This window comes from Erythrolamprus reginae, chromosome 1 (assembly GCF_031021105.1).
Source record: "Erythrolamprus reginae isolate rEryReg1 chromosome 1, rEryReg1.hap1, whole genome shotgun sequence".
NCBI classification, from domain to species: domain Eukaryota; kingdom Metazoa; phylum Chordata; class Lepidosauria; order Squamata; family Dipsadidae; genus Erythrolamprus; species Erythrolamprus reginae.
The window spans coordinates 9,763,683-9,782,602 of record NC_091950.1 but is presented as its reverse complement, the minus strand read 5'-3'; the positions used below and the strand labels follow the sequence as shown (position 1 = coordinate 9,782,602).

General features: G+C 43.5%; 1 protein-coding gene across 2 annotated transcripts in view; it reads right to left on the bottom strand.

Moving 5' to 3' along the window:
- The window catches only part of LOC139163136 (cathepsin L2-like), a 117,866-nt gene that overhangs the window by 14,906 nt on the left and 84,040 nt on the right, over positions 1–18,920 (bottom strand). Inside the window, exons 1-2 of one of the 2 annotated variants that reach the window (XM_070744110.1) lie at positions 755–785; positions 351–488 (exon numbers count right to left, since the gene is read on the bottom strand). In XM_070744110.1, coding sequence (XP_070600211.1) covers positions 351–479 — 129 coding nt within the window. In that variant the 5' untranslated portion in view covers positions 480–488; positions 755–785. Of the gene's footprint in view, positions 1–350; positions 489–754; positions 786–18,920 lie in introns of those variants that run through there. The other variant, XM_070744118.1, reaches the window with a different exon arrangement.

The window sequence follows — 18,920 nt, the reverse complement described above, 5'->3', positions numbered from 1 at the left end:
TCTAGGGGTGACATGATAGCAGTATTCCAGTATTTGAGGGGGCTTCCTCAAAGAAGAGGGAGTCAATCTATTTTACAAAGCACCTGAATGCAGGAGAAGAAACGATGGCTGAAAACTAACCAAGGTGGGAAGCAACTTGGAACTAAGGAGAAATTTCCTAGAGAACAATTAATCAGTGAAACAGCCTGCTTTCACAAATTGTAGGTCAACATTGGAGGTTTTTAAGGAAAGACCATCAGCCACCTGTCTGAAATGGTACAGGGAAGGGGGGGTTAGACTAGAAGACCTCAAAGGTCCCTTCTAGCTACATTCGGATGGATTGATTTGACGTCTAGTAGAGGCAAACTCACCTGAGCATATTCTTTACCGTGAGTGGCCTTCCAGTCTCTCCATGTTGCCTCCAGGGTCGTATCCAGTGCTGTGGACAAGGTTTGCAAAGAGACCAAGAAGGTCAAGGCCAACACCGAGACGGGCAACATTGTCTTCTTCTAGGAGAAGGAAGAGAATCGGAAGAACAGCATTAAAGGGGCATCACATTTTTAAGATTTGCAAGTCAGCTAGAACCGGTGGGCTACATGACTGACCGGATAATAAAACAATTCTATATAAATTGCTGCCAGTAAATAAATACATGGACCGAACAAGTACCTTGAAAATATTTGGAGAGTCTAATCTAATGGGGGACAAAATTAAGTGTCGCTTTGTACGAACTACCCAGAATGGACTACACAGAGCGAGAAAATGGAGATCTCACCTTCAAGCGAGCCTCCTATGACAGGTGAAGAGGCAGTTGTTAAACTAAAGTGCAGCAGGCCCCCTTTTTATATAAAGTGAGATATGATCAAATTGTCCCTCCCAGTTGCCTTTAACGGACTCTTGCACGGGATTTCCTACTGTTATCTCTGGATGCTCTGTCTTGGGGGGGGGCTCCTTATGATGGGGGGAAAGTGACCACAGCCAAACAGCTGCAACCTACCCATGGGTCAGATTGCTGATATGATTTGCATCTTCTATCTCTGAAAACTTTCCAAGCTTTCTGGGGTTGGAACCGTTTTAATGTCCTAAGGAGATAAATTTCAGATCTGATTTCTTCTATCTAGGTCTTCTGTCATATCTTGAGTCTTGTGAGAAACATGTGCTCCTCTGCCCTGCTTCTCTCCCCCCCATTACAATCAGGAGATTCAAAATCAACTGCAGTTGTTATTAACTACAAGGGAATATGTCAATTGTGGGTCCATCTTTATTGTTGCAACCGATGAATGTCGTTCTTCTTTCTTTCTTTCTTTTTTGGTACTAAGTGTTTATTTTTGTTTATAATGTACAAAAAATACCAATTTTAATGGAACGATGTGTTGTCTGGGGACACGTCATTTTAGGCGATAATTATTAAAGTGTTCACAACAATATTCCTTGCATTAATATCAATAAGAGTAAGTCCGAATCCAATCGAACACTTGTAAGAGCTTTTATTAAGACTTACAAAGTGGTGCTCAAGGCGGCAAGATGCGCGTATCATGCCGCCTTGATTGCATCAGCGGAATCCCGCCCGGCCGCTCTGTTTAGGGTGACCCGCTCCCTTCTTAACTAGGGGGGAGTTGGGGAGCCGTTGCAGAGTAGTGCCAAGAATTTTAACATGTTTTTCGCTGGTAAAATCACTCGGATCTGGGCGGACCTCGACTCCAATTGGATAACAGAGTCGACTGACAACGAGTCAGTCGAGGCAACTGAGGCTCGTACTTGTCCATCTGTCTGGGAAGAGTTTGATCTGGTGACACCTGATGAAGTGGACAAGGCCATTGGAGCTGTGAGTTCTGCCACCTGCTTACTGGATCCGTGTCCCTCCTGGCTGGTTTCGGCCAGCAGGGAGGTGACACCGAGCTGGGTCCAGGAGATCGTCAACGCCTCCTTGGGGCGGGGGTCCTTTCCAGTTCCTTTTAAGGAGGCACTTGTGTGCCCCCTCCTCAAGAAGCCTTCCCTGGACCCAGCCATGCTTAATAACTACCATCCAATCTCCAACCTTCCCTTTATGGGGAAGGTTGTCGAGAAAGTGGTGGCGCTCCAACTCCAGTGGTTCTTGGAAGAAGCCGATTATCTAGGTCCCCAGCAGTCTGGATTCAGGCCCGGGTACAGCATGGAAACTGCTTTGGTGCGTTGATGGATGATCTCTGGTGGACCCGGGACAGGAGCTTGTCCTCTGTCCTGGTGCTTCTTGACCTCTCAGCGGCTTTCGATACCATCGACCATGGTATCCTTCTGCGCTGGCTGGAGGGGTTGGGAGTGGGAGGCACTGTTCTTTAGTGGTTCTCTTCCTACCTATCCGGTCGGTCGCAGTCGGTGTTAGTGGGGGTCAGAGGTCGACCTCGAGGTTACTCCTTTGTGGGGTGCCTCAGGGGTCAGTCCTCTCCCCCCTGCTGTTCAATATCTACATGAAACCGCTGGGTGAGATCATCTAGGGCAGAGGTCCCCAACCGCCGGTCCGCGGACCGGGACCGGGCCGTTGGGGTTTTCCAGCCGGTCCGCGGCGCCGCTGCCCTCCCGGCAGAGGACATTATGCAGGACAGGTTGGGGCGTCGGGCAGGGCGGGGAGAATCAGGAGGCTCCTTTGGCGGCTGGGGGCTGCCTGGCTTTGAGTTTTTGGCTGGGGGGGGACTTAGGAAGGTCCTACTTCTCCCCCCCCCAGCCAAAAACTCAAAGCCTATCTGCTGGATACGGGCGATGAGCGGGACGAGCGGCGCCGAAGCCGGTGGCTGTGGCAGCTGCTGCAAGAGGCTTCCGCGCCGCTCTGTCCCACTCATCGCCCGTATCCAGCAGATAGGCTTTGAGTTTTTGGCTGGGGGGGGACTTAGGAAGGTCCTACTTCTCCCCCCCCCAGCCAAAAACTCAAAGCCTATCTGCTGGATACGGGCGATGAGCGGGACGAGCGGCGCCGAAGCCGGTGGCTGTGGCAGCTGCTGCAAGAGGCTTCCGCGCCGCTCTGTCCCACTCATCGCCCGTATCCAGAAGATAGGCTTTGAATTTTTGGCTGGGGGGGGGAGAAGTAGGACCTTCCTAACTCCCCCCCCAGCCAAAATCACAAAGCCAGGCAGCCCCCAGCTGCGAGGTGCCCCCTCCCCTTCCCTTTCACACGCAGCTTCGGGCCCCCTGAGCGTGTGCAGAGCGCCCCCAGCGCCGCCCCAGCCGAGAGACCCCTGCCCTCCTTTTTCCCGACCGGACGGAGCCCGCCGGGGGGGGGGTCCCACGCGGGGCGCCCCATCCCCTCCCATGGAGCCCTGCCCTGTTTGGTGCCCACTGGCCGGGCAACGGCCTCCCTCCCTCCCTGCCTCGTGTTTGCAGAGCTCCGCCGGGCAAAGTTCGGACGCCTTCTGGGCGCACGCACACATCCACACCTCCACCCCCCCGGGAGGAATTCGCCCCCTGCCCAGAATTGGCCAGCCCAGCAACGCTGCCCTGCTCCCTTCGGAGGTGCGGAGAGGGCGGGGAGAGGAATTTAACCCCGAAAGTGGCCGGGGTTGCGCAGAAATTCCCCCAACCTTCGCTGGTTTCGGGTCAGGGAAGAGGGGGCCGTGTTTACCTGGCTGATTCGGGGGTGAGAGACCACCAGGAGCTCCGCAAGGCTGCGTGACTTGGATTGGCAAGTCCGAAAAAGACCCCCGGGATGGGTGAGTGGAGGGAGAGGGAGAAAGAGAGAGGGAGAGAGGGGGAGAAAGAGAGAGAAAGAGATAGCAAGAGAGGGAGAGAGAGAGAAAGAGAGAGGGAGAGAGGGGGGAGAGAGAGAAAAAGAGAGGGAGAGGGAGAAAGAGAGAGGGAGAGAGGGGGGAGAAAGAGAGAGAAAGAGATAGCAAGAGAGGGAGAGAGAGAAAGAGAGAGAGAGGGGAGAGAGAGAGAGAAAGAGAGGGAGAGGGAGAAGGAGAGAGGGAGAGATGGGGGAGAAAGAGAGAGAAAGAGATAGCAAGAGAGGGAGAGAGAGAAAGAGAGAGGGAGAGGGGGGAGAGAAAGAGATAGCAAGAGAGGGAGAGAGAGAAAGAGAAAGGGAGAGGGGGGAGAGATAGCAAGAGAGGGAGAGAGGGAAAGAGGGGGGAGAGAGGGGGAAGAGAAAGAGAGAGGGAGAGAGAGAGAGGAGATAAAGGAAGAGGAGAGATAGAAAGGAAGAGAGAGAAAGAAAGAGGGATAGAAAGAGAGTGAGAGATGCTCAGTGAGCCTTTCTTTGAAGTTGCCTTTCTTTCTTTCTTTCTTTCTTTCTTTCTTTCTCTCTCTCTTTCTTTTGCTCTCTTGCTCTCTTGCTCTTTCATTCTTTTTTCTCTCTCTTGCTTTCTTTCTTTCTCTTGCTTTCTCTCCTTCCTTCCCTCCTTCCATTTCTTTCATTCCCCCTCTCTATTTTTATTTCTCTTTCATTCTCTTTCTTTCTTGCTTGCTTTCTTTCTTGCTCTTTTTCTTTCTCTCTTTTACCTTCCCTTCCTCTATTTCTTCTTTTCTTTCTCCTTCCTACCTTCTTCCCTCCCTCCCTTCCTTCAGTCTTTCCTCTCTTACTCTCCCCTTTCATAAGTTTCCTTGCTTCCTTCCTCTGTTCCTGTCCCTTCCCCCTTTCTTTCTTTCTTTCTTTCTTTCTTTCCTTCCTTTCCTCCCTCCATTTCTTGCTTTCCTTTTCCTTCCTCCCTTCTTTCCTCCCTCATTCCCTTCTTTCACTCCTTCTTCTCTTACTCTCCCCTTTCACGCCTCCCCAAAGAAGGTAAATTTCATACATAATTGGTATGTCGCAAAATAAAGTAGTTTTAAAATGGCGGGGAGGGGGCCCCCAGACACTTAGGCTGTATGGGGCCCCAAAATTCCTGGCTCCACCCCTCCATAACCCCACCCCCATATGACCAAAGCCCCCCCCCCCCCACCGGGCCATGGAAAACTGGTCTAGCTTAAAGCCGGTCCCTGGTGCAAAAAAGGTTGGGGACCTCTGATCTAGGGCATGGGGTGAGGTATCATCAGTATGCGGATGATACCCAGTTATACATCTCCACCCCATGTCCAGTCAACAAAGCAGTGGAAGTAACACAGCCAGAGGCCTACAGCTACTTGGGCATCTTGCAACTGGAAAGTCCCATTCCCGTGAAGGGGAGCAAAGAGTCAGCGTTGATGGAGGTCAACAATAGGACTTTCCAGTTGCAAGATGCCCAAGTATCTGTAGGCCTCTGGCTGGTGGCACTTGATGGTTTCACAATTTGGCATTTCAATTCCCTCACTTTCAGTGATTTTCCCCTTTTTCAGTGACACTGTGGCACATTTATCCAGGCCAAACTCCATGTTCATGTCATTGCTGAAGATTCGCACAGTATTGGTTAGTGACTGTATCTCAGTTTCTGATTTTCCTTACAACTTCAGGTCATCCATATACAGCAGGTGTGAAATTTTTGGTGAATTCCTAGCAGTTTGGTAGCCTAGGTTTGTTTTCTGTAGGATGAGTGACAGCGGGATTATAGCGATGATGAATAGCAATGGAGACAAAGAGTCCCCCTGGAAGATGCCCCTTCTGATGTTGATCAGTCCATAGCTTTCATTCCCAACAAAAAGCTCAGTCTTCCAATATTTCATCGCCTTTTCTATGAATTTCCTGATGTTTTCATTGACTCCAATGACTTCCAGGCATTTCATGATCCAGCTGTGTGGCAATGAGTCAAAGGCTTTCTTGTAGTCAATCCAGGTCATGTATAGGATTGTTTTCCTGTTCTTACAGTTCTTCGAAATAATGTTATCAATTAGGAGCTGGTCTTTCGTACCTCTACTTCGTCTTTTATTGCCCTTTTGCTCCACTGGCATGATGTCATTTTCTTCTAGGCAGTCCTGAATTCTGTCAGCTATGATACCTGTCAGCAGTTTGAGCATGGTCGGCAAACATGTTATTGGCCTGTAGTTTCCTAGTATGGCTCCTTTCGCTGCGTCTTTCTGGATTAAATATGTTCTGCCAGTTGTAAGCCATTCACTGATATTTCCTGTCTGCAGCATTTTGTTGAACAATTCGGCCATTTTTGCATGCAGGCTGGTCAGGTATTTCAGCCCAAACCATGCACTTGATCAGTGCCAGGGAATGTCCAGTTCTTTACCCTCTTCACTCTTTCTGCAATCATTTCAGGTGTTATCTCCACCTGCTGCATATTGCTCCCTGAGAATTCCTTCTCAAACTCCTTTATCCACCCAGCAGTCTTGTTATAGTCCTTTTCGACCTCCCAGAGATCTTTCCAAAACTTTGTTGTTATTTTCACCTCTGGCTTTTCAATTTTCTTATCTGTTTGCTGATGCAGGTTCTGGTAGAACTGCCTCTGGTTGGATTGAAATGTTTGATTTTGCCTGTACTGGGTGATCTTAGCTTCACATCGCTCAATTTTCCTGGCTGTGGCTGTTATCTGCTGCTGTACAATTTCCAGAGCTTCCTCGATCTTTCTTGTACTAAGTCAGTACTTTTTTGTCAAATAGTCTTTGATCTTCTGATTGTTAAGTTTCTGCTCCTTAATGTTCTTCAAGTTACTTGCATCTGATCTCAAGCTTTTGATTTTCAGTTCTAGTCGGATTTTCCATTTTGGTTTTCCAGTTGGTTTTCCAATTGGTTTCTGTTGCAGTAACCCTAGTTCTTCAGTTACTATCACAGCTGTACTGTAGGCAAGCTGATTCAGTTCTTCAATTGAAGTTACATTGACAGTTGCAAGTGCAGAGTTAATGTTTTCCATCAGTGGGACAAGTCGTTTCTTGCTTATGTTTTTTAAGGCTGGCAGTCTCTTTCGCTCTGCATTGGACCCCGCATGAGCAAGTATTTGGTCCTTAAGTTCTTGCTGCCTTTGAGTCATAGTGTGAAGTGTCTCATCTGCAGCTTCTTGCTGTCTTTCCAAATGTTCATTAGGTTCCAGTTGTGCAGTGACTTCAGATCTTATTGGAGCTTCTACTGGTGCCAGATTAGATTTTGGTGTTTCTATTTTGCAAATTTTCTGTATTTCTTCTAATTCAACTTCACTGAACATTTGGTTCCTGATTATGAGTCGTCGCTGATCGGCCAGTTGGAGTTCCGTTATTTTTGAGTCTGCATATTCATAATTGGTACATCCGTCTTTGATATCCATGTTTTTCAGGCTCCGAGTTGTAATAACACTTCATGACTGTGCGATTCTCTGACATTGAGAATTTCTGCCGCTTTTTGATTTGTAAACTTTGTTTGTTTTGTTCCTGTAGCTCATTTATACCTGGCTGCCCAGGTTCCACAGCAGCCACCGTGGTCCTTTTTATCCTGGGCGACGACCGAGCCAGTATGGACTTATTTTTGTTTTGTCTCTCCATTAGTTTAAATGGGTTAGGTACATTTAGTCTGGCTCCTCTGCTTTGACCACTCCGGCAAGGTTAGACCTACCAGTAGTTTACACTACCACCGGCACAGCTCTCAGCTTCATTGAAGCACACAAGCCCCACTACCACGACAAGGTGTACCCATCAGTGGGGATTATTATTATTATTATTATTATTATTATTATTATTATTATTTATTACATTTGTATGCCGCCCCTCTCCATAGACTCGGGGCAGCTCACAGCAATAGTAAAAACAATATACAATAACAAATCTAATAATTAAAATATCTAAAAAACCCTTATTTAAAAGCAAGACATACACACAAACATACCACGCATAAACTATATAGGCCTGGGGAAGTTATTTCAGTTTCCCCATGCCTGATGGCAGAGGTGGGTTTTAAGGAGTTTACGAAAGGCAAGGAGGGTGGGGGCAATTTTAATCTCAGGGGGGAGCTGGTTCCAGAGGGTCGGGGCCGCCACAGAGAAAGCTCTTCCCCTGGGACCCACCAGACGACATTGTTTAGTCGACGGGACCCAGAGAAGGCCAACTTATATAAGTTATAGGAGAGTACTTGACTTAAATGGCCCATTTCACATCTAAAATGGTGACTATGCATCCAGGTAGTCCTCAACTTAACCACACCACCACTGAAAAGTGTATTATGACCATTTTCACACTCATGACTGTGGCAGCATCCCATGACCACGTGATCAAAATTCAGGCCCATGGGAACTAACGCATGTTGATCAGGGTTGCAGTGTCCCAGGCCGGGTGCCAAGCAAAATCTATGAGGAAGCCAGATTGACCAGGGGGCTGGTCAAGTACTCTCATGACCTCTGAGATACCTTCTCATTCCAGAATCAATCTCTATCCTCTTATTTTGATGACTAAACTGGGCCTGATAGACCTCTAATCTGATTCTGTTTCATTTCGTTAAACCTCTCTGATCACAAGGAAGTCACACCACCACAAACGGTCAGATGCTTCTGTTCGGGCATGAAAGAAGCAGATAAGAGTGGAATGAGCATTATCCCACGATCAGTTATGACCGGAGTGGCAATGAAAGTGAACAAAACCACCAGATGCTCTATCTGATTTCAATCACTAAATGGGGACGCTTGATGAATACTCCTTCAGTAGATTACAGGTAGTATGGCTACGGTCGAGCCCAAAATTTCTCTGTTTAAGTGAGACAATTGTTCTGTGAATTTTTTCCCATTGTATGACCTTTCTCATTACAGTTGTAAAGCGAATCACTGTTGTTGTTACATTTAGCAATACAGATGTTTTATTTTATTATATTATATGTGTGTGTGTGTGTGTGTGTGTGTGTGTGTGTGTGTGTGTTTGTGCTTCACATGTTTTGCTGAATTTTTAAAATTATGGGAGACTAGGATAGCACTATTTCGGCCTTGTTCTGGCCTCATCAGCTAGCCATACCTTTACTGGGATTTGATCCTGGGGCTTCTGCATTGTAAGACAGAGAATTAACCTCTAGGCCACCAGATCTGATCCCTTCAGTTTTGTACCAGGGAGGGGCTATATGCTTTTTCTGTTGGATCACCCTGGTATATGTAAACATCTATGTTTATTTATTTATTTATTGGAATTATATGCTGCCACTCTGTATGTGTGGACAAGCCACATTTGATACCACTGAAAACTTGATAGTACTGGCGAGTATAGAGACAGTGGCCTATGTAGACCTCAAGAAAAAATTAAGGGAACATTTTCAGCCTTAACTCTCAATCATTGTCTCGCACCGAGCACTGAGAACAGAGTGAATCTGCAGCAGAGTTTGTGGCAGCTCCTCACCAAGCTTCCTGATCTGGAAGACCATCACAGAGAAATGCTTGTTTGCGGCCTGCATAACAGTGAATTACTGCAGCAGCTATTTGCCATGGAGAAACTGACATTCCAAGATGCATTGAAGGAAGTCTTGGCAAATGCGGCTGCCAGAGGGACCATGATGACCCTCCATCTACTAAAAACACACATCCTCCCCCCAGAGATCCATCAAGAGACTGCAGAAGGTTGGGAGAAGGCCAGTGAGAGCGATGAAATTAATCACTTGTGGAGAGAGCTATCCAGAAAGCCACGCTCTACATAGTTCCCTCTAAGCTGAGCAGCGAGCAATCGCTCACTTAAAAATCATCATCAACTCAGAGTTTTCCAAACCTGCCCAGAAGCCGAGAGGGAAAGAGTGAGAGGGAAGGAGAGAGAGAGGAAGAGAGGAAGAGAGAGAAACAGATAGAAAAAAGAGAGGAAGGAAAAGAAAAAGAAAAAGAATGGGAGTAAGGAAGAGAGAAAGAAAATCAAAATCTAGTTTGAAACTAGCTCAACTATTTAAGTGGCATTTTGATATTGATAGAGTTGCCCTATTATGAGCTCACTGTTATAGACACACAGTACAGTATTTTATTTTGAAATTCTCTGAGGCAAAACAGGGTGGGTTTTTTATTTGTTTGTTTGTTTGTTTGTTTGTTTGTTTGTTTGTTTGTTTGTTTGCTTGCTTGCTTGCTTGCTTGCTTGCTTGCTTGATTGATTATTTATTTATTTATTTATTTCTGTGCCGCCCAGTCCCGAAGGGACTGCTGCTCAGACACTATACTTTTCCACCCACCCCCCAAAAAAATTAGAGGGAACACTGACGCTCTACAGAGAAAGCAATTCCCCACAGAGCTGTGCAAGATGCAGGGGACACATGAAAGAGCAGAGGGCAGTTTCTGCACAGCCTGTAGAAAGCAAGGGGACAATCCCAGAGTTTGCGGAGGTCATCAGTGAAAAACGAAACCTGCAGCAGCAGCATTAGGGGAAAAGGCCCCTATGACAGAGCAGAATTGAATACTGCTGTTGTGGTTAGCTCTGCCCCAGCTCCTACCCCCAAGCACTGTGGATGTGGGGGAGACATCCACATGCCACAGGCCTGTTTTGCCCCCGGTGGCATCTGCTGATGAAGGCTCCTCTGACCAAGAAGACATGAGTGACAGGGAGGAGGAGAGTGTGGCAGACAGCTCAGAAGGAGATCAATTATCTAGCTCCTCCTTGGATTCGGAACAAGAGTTAATGATACAGCCACGCATGCGGAGAGCGATGCATAGGCAGCAACAACTGAGAGATTATTATCAAAGAAAATGAGGCCACCTGTGGTTGGGTGGGGCTGTGGTCATTAGTGAGGCTGCTATAAATAGCAGCCTGTGGGTTTGGCCATTGTGGAGGATTATCTGATCGTTGTGTTTCGTGACTGCTTTACTGACTTTGAACTTTTGTGTGCTGATTTTTCCCCGCTTTGAAACTAAACCAGAGCAAAGGGTGTTTCACTTTGTGAAAGAAGAAGGACTGTGAATTGCCTCACAGCTGCAAGCTAAGTATCACAGAACTGATAAGAGACTTGTACAAATTACCAGTTTGTTTGGAGACCAGTGCTCTTTGCTATACCAAAAGAGGGCTTGATTTAAGTGAATTTTCATTATAAAGAACATTGTTTTGGATTTTCAAACGTGTGTGTGTCTGAAATTTGTACCTGTGACTTTTCGGGAGGAGTCTACCAGAGAGCTCGACAGAACAACTGTTTGGAAAGACATCGTATCCAACACACAGAGGCCCAACACCCTATCAAAGAAAAGATAAGACTCCAAGTAAAATTTCAAGGGGTCCCAGGTTCCATGGAGCATGATATTGGATCAGCCCTATCCATTATCTCCTCCATAATGTTTGACCATATTTGCAAACGTAGCCGATGATGGGTCCCACTGAAATCATTGAGCCAGAGTGGTGCAATGGTTAGAGTGCAGCACTGCATACTACTTCAGCTAACCACTAGCTGTAGTTCAGCAGTTCAAATCTCACCACTAGCTCAAGATTGACTCAGCCTTTCCTCCTTCCCAGGTGGGTAAAATGAGGATCCATATGGTTGGGGGCAATATGATGATTCTGTAAATAGCTTAGAGAGTGCTTTAAAAGCACTATGGAGCGATATATAAGTCTAAATGCGATTGCTATTGCTATCATCAAGCTTAGTGCTAACAGACTTCCAGAACTGCTGTGTTCCTGTAAGGGGCAAAACTACCATTGAAGTATAATCCAGAGAGTTTGAGAGTCCTCTCAGCATAGTGATTGTAAAGGGGCTGAGAACTAGCCTCATTGGTCTAGACTGATTTGGGGCCCTGAGCATCAAGATGATGGGCATTCATTGAACCCAAATAGCTGATCTAGCAGTGGTACACAAACAATATTCTGACCTATTCAGCACTGAACTGGGACAATACAAAAGGGCACTCATTTCATTCAGCCTTGATCCAGCAGTAACTCCAATCCAATTAAAACCATGCAGGGTTCCCTTTGCATTGAAGCCAAAAATTGATGCAGAACTAGACAAGCTGGTATAACAGTGAGTGCTTCAACTGTGGACTGTAGCCAGTGGGAGACTCCCATAGCGAGCCCAGTTAAGCCTAATGGGGATGTTTGCATCTGTGCAGATTACAAGTGTACCATAAACAAGATACTACAGAAGTCTCCTTACCCTGTACCAATGGTAAGCCACATCCTCACCTTGCTGCAAGAAAGCCAAATCTTCACTAAGCTAGACCTTGCCCAGACCTACCAGCAGCTACCAGTAGATGACACTACCACAGAAGCACAAACAGTAGTCATAGAGAGGTGCATTCCAAGTGCGCCACTTGTAGCTTGGGATAGTTTAGTTTAGTTTAGTTTATTAGATTTGTATGCCGCCCCTCTCCGAAGACTCAGAGGCATAGTTCCCTCTAAGCTGAGCAGTGAGCAATCGCTCACTTAAAAATCATCATCAACTCAGAGTTTTCCAAACCTGCCCAGAAGCCGAGAGGGAAAGAGTGAGAGGGAAGGAGAGAGAGAGGAAGAGAGAGAACTATTTGTTATACCGTATCTTCATGGATGGGATTGAGATGGACCTGGGGAAGGTGAGAGTGGTGCTCGATTGGCAGCCCCATGTACTCGCAAGCAACTGCAAAGCTTCCTGGGGTTCATGGATTTCTATAGGCAATTCATCCTGGCCTTTGCTGAAGTAGCCCTGCCATTGATGGAGCTGCTAAAAACAGCCCCCCCCCAAGCCAAAGCCAAGCCATCCAATCGTCTGGATGACAGATTGCTAGAAAGCCTTAGAAAGACTGAAGCGGCTCTTTGCAATGCGATGCTAGTGATGTGGCTGTGGCAGTGGTGTTGTTCCAAACGAACAAAGAAGGCCAACTCCTGCCATGGACTTACCTCTCCAAAAACTGACCACGACTGAGAGGAGATGGGCCATCTGGGAGAAAGAAGCCTTTGCTGTTCGTTGGGCACGGCTAACTTGGAGGCAATTCCTAAAAGGGGCCAAGATACCGTTTCAAGGCATGGATGGACCATAACCCCTAGGAAGCCTTCACTCAGTACTTCAGGTGGTTCAAATTTGAACTGAAGCACATCCCTGCAAGGAAGAACCTATTGGCCAGCGCATTGTCCAGGAAGCCACAGTGCGACAGTCAAAGAGAAAAAATGTTCCACTCTGTGATTCCGGCTTCACCAGAAGAAGCGGCAGACACTTCCCCCTCAAAGGGAACTGGTGGCCCCTGTGCTCATGGAGAATCTTAGAACAGCAGCCATCTTCACCAAGATCAATTTGTGAGGAGCTTACAACCTGATTCACATCCAGGAAGGGGAACAGTGGAAGACCGCGTTCAGCACCCACTACAGCCATTTTGAGCTTACTGTGATGCCTTTTGGACTTACCAATGCTCCAGCAGTGTTTCAACATTTCATGAATGATGTCTTTAGAGATTTTTTAGACCGTTTCATGGTCGTTTACCTCAATGACATTTTGATTTACTCCCCTTCCAGAGAAACCCACCTGAAACACCTGCGACAAGTCCTGCAACGCCTGAGAGAAAACTATCTTTATGCCACATTACAGAAATGTCAATTTTTCCAGACTTCCATTGAATTCCTAGCACATGTTATTTCTCCCCAAGGCATTGCCATGGACATTGGAAAACTTGACACTTTGCAAGCATGGCAACCCCCATGTTGAGTTAAAGATGTTCAAAGATTTTTGGGATTTGTCAACTATTACTGAATTTTCATTCTGAGCTTCACCACCTTGACTGTGCCCCTCACTCGACTTCTTCAGAAAGGAGTTAAATTTCTATGGGCAATGCAGAGCAACAAGCATTCTTGAACTCGAAAAAAGCTTTCACGCAAGAACCTATCCTCCAACGCCTCTGATATTGGAGTTGTACTTCTTCAAACATGCCAAGATGGAGGGCCTTTTTTTCCCTGTGCTTATTATTTCAGAAAACTAAACCCAGCTGAATGCCACTACACCATTTGGGGAAAAGAACTCTTAGCGATCAAGACTGCATTCGAGGCCTGGAGACATCACCTGGAAGAAGCCCGTCACCAAGTAGAAGTCAGAACAGACCACAAAAACTTGGAATTCCTTCAAACTGCCAGGAAGTTAAGCCAGAGACGGATCCGATGGTCCTATTTCTTTGCCAGAATCAACTTCAGAATCACCTACATCTCCAAGTGGAATAACAAGCAAGCCAATGCCTTGTCTCACAAACCTGAGTACAACCAAGCCAAGAAACCGTTGCCACTTCGTACCATTCTACCCCTCGCGTCAATCGCAGCCATACAAACCACGGTAGATCTTCAAGAACTATGCCCTCGTAGACCATAGAAAACAAGACCTCGACCCTGATTCATCATGGACATTTTCCGAAGACCTGCTATCTTACTGAGATCTATTATATGTACCAGCGGTGCCACTCCTCAACCAGTGCCATAATAACCCTACAACTGGCCATTTTGGCCTTCACGTTACACCTTGTATCCTGAACTTTTTGGTGGCCTAAACTTCATCATGATGTCCAATTCTATGTAAACTCTTCCATCTGTTGTCGACAAGCCAAGATAGTCATGGGAAACCCCCCCTCCCCCGAAAGACCTTGGGGGGGGCATCTCCATGGATTTCCTGATCTGTTTACTGGTCTCCTTGTTCCCGCGAGCCCTGATTTTCCACTTTGTCCACTGGTCCCAGCCCCTTGTTCCTGCCGCTCTATGCCCAGTGCCCTGACTCCAGGTTCTCCTGCCCTGCTTGAACGTTACTGGCATCCAGGACTCTTTTGGCTCCAATAAGCATCCTGGGACATAAACTGTTTCAACTCCTACCCTCAAAACATCGCTACAGTGCACTATACACCAAGACTAGACACAAGAACAGTTTTTTTCCCAAATGCCATCACTCTGCTAAACAAATAATTCCCTCAACACTGTCAATCTATTTATTAAGTCTGCACTACTATTACTATTTTTTTCTCATCCCCTTTTCTCCCACTTTTGTCTGTATGACTGTAACTTGTTGCTTGTATCCTTAATATATTTATTATATTATCAAGCCACTGCTTTAACATGGATAAAAGAATGGTTACATGGAAACATAGAAACATAGAAGACTGATGACAGAAAAAGACCTCATGGTCCATCTAGTCTGCCCTTATACTATTTCCTGTATTTTATCTTACAATGGATATATGTTTATCCCAGGCATGTTTAAATTCAGTTACTGTGGATTTACCAACCACGTCTGCTGGAAGTTTGTTCCAAGGATCTACTACTCTTTCAGTAAAATAATATTTTCTCATGTTGCCTTTGATCTTTCCCCCAACTAACTTCAGATTGTGTCCCCTTGTTCTTGTGTTCACTTTCCTATTAAAAACACTTCCCTCCTGAACTTTATTTAACCCTTTAACATATTTAAATATTTTGATCATGCCCCCCCTTTTCCTTCTGTCCTCCAGACTATACAGATGGAGTTCATGAAGTCTTTCCTGATACGTTTTATGCTTAAGACCTTCCACCATTCTTGTAGCCCGTCTTTGGACCCGTTCAATTTTGTCAATATCTTTTTGTAGGTGAGGTCTCCAGAACTGAACACAGTACTCCAAATGTGGTCTCACCAGCGCTCTATATAAGGGGATCACAATCTCCCTCTTCCTGCTTGTTATACCTCTAGCTATGCAGCCAAGCATCCTACTTGCTTTTCCTAATTCTTGAAAATCGAAGATTACTCAACTTAGAAGGCCATGATTTAATGTTAGGCTGGTATGCCTTTATATGGTATGAAAAGTTTAAAACCGACTCATATTTTAAAAGTAATATTATTAGGAAAGCGTTAATAGACGTTTGGAATGAAATAAGGAAATATCATTTCTTAGTAATGCCAGAATGGATTTCACCAATTGAGGCCATTTCACACCCAAACCTATTAAAAGACGGGAAGATATGGAAATATGGAGATTTATGGGACAATCAATTAAAATTAAGAACTAAACAAGAACTACAAGAGATAGGTGTCAATATAGATTGATGGCAGTATGTGCAGATTAATTCTAGATATCAAAAGGACATCAGAACTTTTATTTTTAAAAAAGAAAATAACATACTTGGGAAACTATTGATTCAAAATCAAGGGAAATTAATTGGAAAGTTATATAAATATTTAAAATAATTATAAAACGATAGGCTGGATATTGAAAGATAATATGATTAGTTGGTGCAAAACTTTTGGAAAAGAAATAAATTTGGAAACATGGGAAAAGGTATGGATATATAATTGGAAAATAACTAAATCAATTTCCTTTAAAGAAAATCAAATTAAGATGTTTTACAGATGGCATCTTCCACCATATAGGATTTCAAAGATGTTCCCTAAAATTTCTCCTGTTTGTTAGAAATGTAAAAGTAGTTAGCTTGACATCAGCGGTAGTTAAAATGATGGAGACTCTACTCAAAAAGAGGATAAATCAGCACCTAAAAAACAATAACTTATTGGACCCAAATCAGCATGGCTTTACTGAAGGCAAATCGTGTCAGACTAATCTCATTGAGTTCTTTGACTATGTCACAAAGGTGTTGGATGAAGGTGGTGCCATGGATATTGCCTACCTGGACTTCAGCAAAGCCTTTGATACGGTTCCACATAAAGAGCTGATAGATAAATTAGTGAAGATTGGACTTAATCCCTGGATAGTTCAATGGATTTGCAGCTGGCTGAAGCGTAGACATCAGAGAGTTATTGTTAATGGCGAGTATTCTGAGCAGAGTCAGGTTACAAGCAGTGTGCCACAAGGGTCTCTTCTGGGTCCTATTCTTTTTAATATGTTTGTGAGTGACAGGGGAAGGTTTGGTAGGGAAGGTTTGCCTATTTGCCGATGACTCTAAAGTGTGCAATAGGGTTGATATTCCTGGAGGCGTCTGTAATATGGTAAATGATTTAGCTTTACTAGATAAATGGTCAAAGCAATGGAAACTGCAGTTTAATGTTTCCAAATGCAAAATAATGCACTTGGGGAAAAGGAATCCTCAATCTGATTATTGTATTGGCAGTTCTGCGTTAGCAAATACTTCAGAAGAAAAGGATTTAGGGGTAGTGATTTCTGACAGTCTCAAAATGGGTGAACAGTGCAGTCAGGCAGTAGGGAAAGCAAGTAGGATGCTTGACTGCATAGCTAGAGGTATAACAAACAGGAAGAGGGAGATTATGATCCCGCTATATAGAATGCTGGTGAGACCACATTTGGAATACTGTGTTCAGTTCTGGAGACCTCACCTACAAAAAGATATTGACAAAATTGAACGGGTCCAAATACGGGCTACAAGAATGGTGGAAGGTCTTAAGCATAAAACGTATCAGGAAAGACTTAATGAATTCAATCTGTATAGTCTGGAGGACAGAAGGAAAAGAGGGGACATGATCGAAACATTTAAATATATTAAGGGGTTAAATAAGGTCCAGGAGGGAAGTGTTTTTAATAGGAAAGTGAACACAAGAACAAGGGGATACAATCTGAAGTTAGTTGGGGGAAAGATCAAAAGCAACATGAGAAAATATTATTTTACTGAAAGAGTAGTAGATCCTTGGAACAAACTTCCAGCAGACGTGGTAGATAAATCCACAGTAACTGAATTTAAACATGCCTGGGATAAACCTATATCCATCCTAAGATAAAATACAGAAAATAGTATAAGGGCAGACTAGATGGACCATGAGGTCTTTTTCTGCCGTCAGTCTTCTATGTTTCTATATTTCTAAAAAAGAAATTGGTACATATTTTCATACATGGTGGACTTGCCCTGAAGCTAAGAAAAATGGTTAAAGGAAATAACGAACAAGATTAAAAAGACTCCAGAATTCTTCCTACTAGGCATCTGCGATACTAAATATAAAAAAGAGATATATTACTTAACAATTAATATTTTAGTAGCGGCAAGAATTACATTTGCGCCAAAATGGAAAGAAAAGGAAATACCAAAGGATGAAGAAGTATTTAAAAAAATTATGGAATGTGCAGAATTAGACATGATGACAAGACGGTTAAACAACCAAATGGAAACAGAGTTCTATAAAATTTGGGATAAAGTGTATAATTGGTGGAATGTTAAAAAACAGTTTTAATAATATATGAATAAATTTATAACATTTGAACTTATTAAATTAAATAGACAATACAGTAGTAGTATATTAAGAAATTTTAATGATAAGATTTTTAGATTGAGTAAGTGATTTCAATTATTCCATTATATTGTTAAAATAGATATAAAATAGTAGATTTTGAATTGAATAATTATATAGTATTGTAGTATTTTAAGAAATTTTAAGTATAAGTTTTTTTTAGTTTAATTAATCGACTTTAACCAGTATAATTACATTATTAAAATGAAAATATAAAACCAAACGTTATATTTTAGTAGTACATTGATAAAATTTATGGACATTAGAATTGATTTTAATTATGTGAACTATAATATAAAAATGGAAACATAGATATAGATTTTATAAGATAGTAGAGTATTATAAACTATATTTCTGTATTGATCTAATTATAGTTAGATTTTCTTTTTTTTGTATTAGTGAGACTTCTATGATCAGCGGAGCAATGGTAGCTCCTTTAAATGTTAAATGTTGTCTGTATTGTTTGTCTTAAAGAAAAACAATAAAAATATGTTTAGAAAAAGATTTTTATTAATATTGATTGTTTCTTCATTGCTTATTTTGAACCCTATGAAAATCATTAAGTGTTGTACATCATGATACTTGACAAATATCTCTTTTCTTTTATGTACACTGAGAGCATATGCACCAAAGACAAATTCCTTGTGTCTCCAATCACACTTGACCAATAAATAATTCTATTCTTTTCTATTCTACATAATATTATTGGTGAGCTTGAATATGAGAAGATTGGTATAATTGGAGATTTTAATATGATTGTAGATGGGAAATTAAATTATAAATTTACAATTATAAATTTATAATATATAATTATAAATATATAATTTATACATTTATAATTATATATTATTTTATAGACTATAAATGTAACAAAATTGGAAAAGAAATGAGAAAAAGTTTGCCTGTTACATTCTTTAAAATGATAGAATTAAATTTTAAAGACAGCTGGAGAGAACAAAACACAGGAATACAACATAATCGGGTCGACACGGTTCATGGTCTCGGATTGATATGGCACGGCTAATGGCAGAACTGAATTTAGACATAGAAGAAATTGTAATTGACACAATTT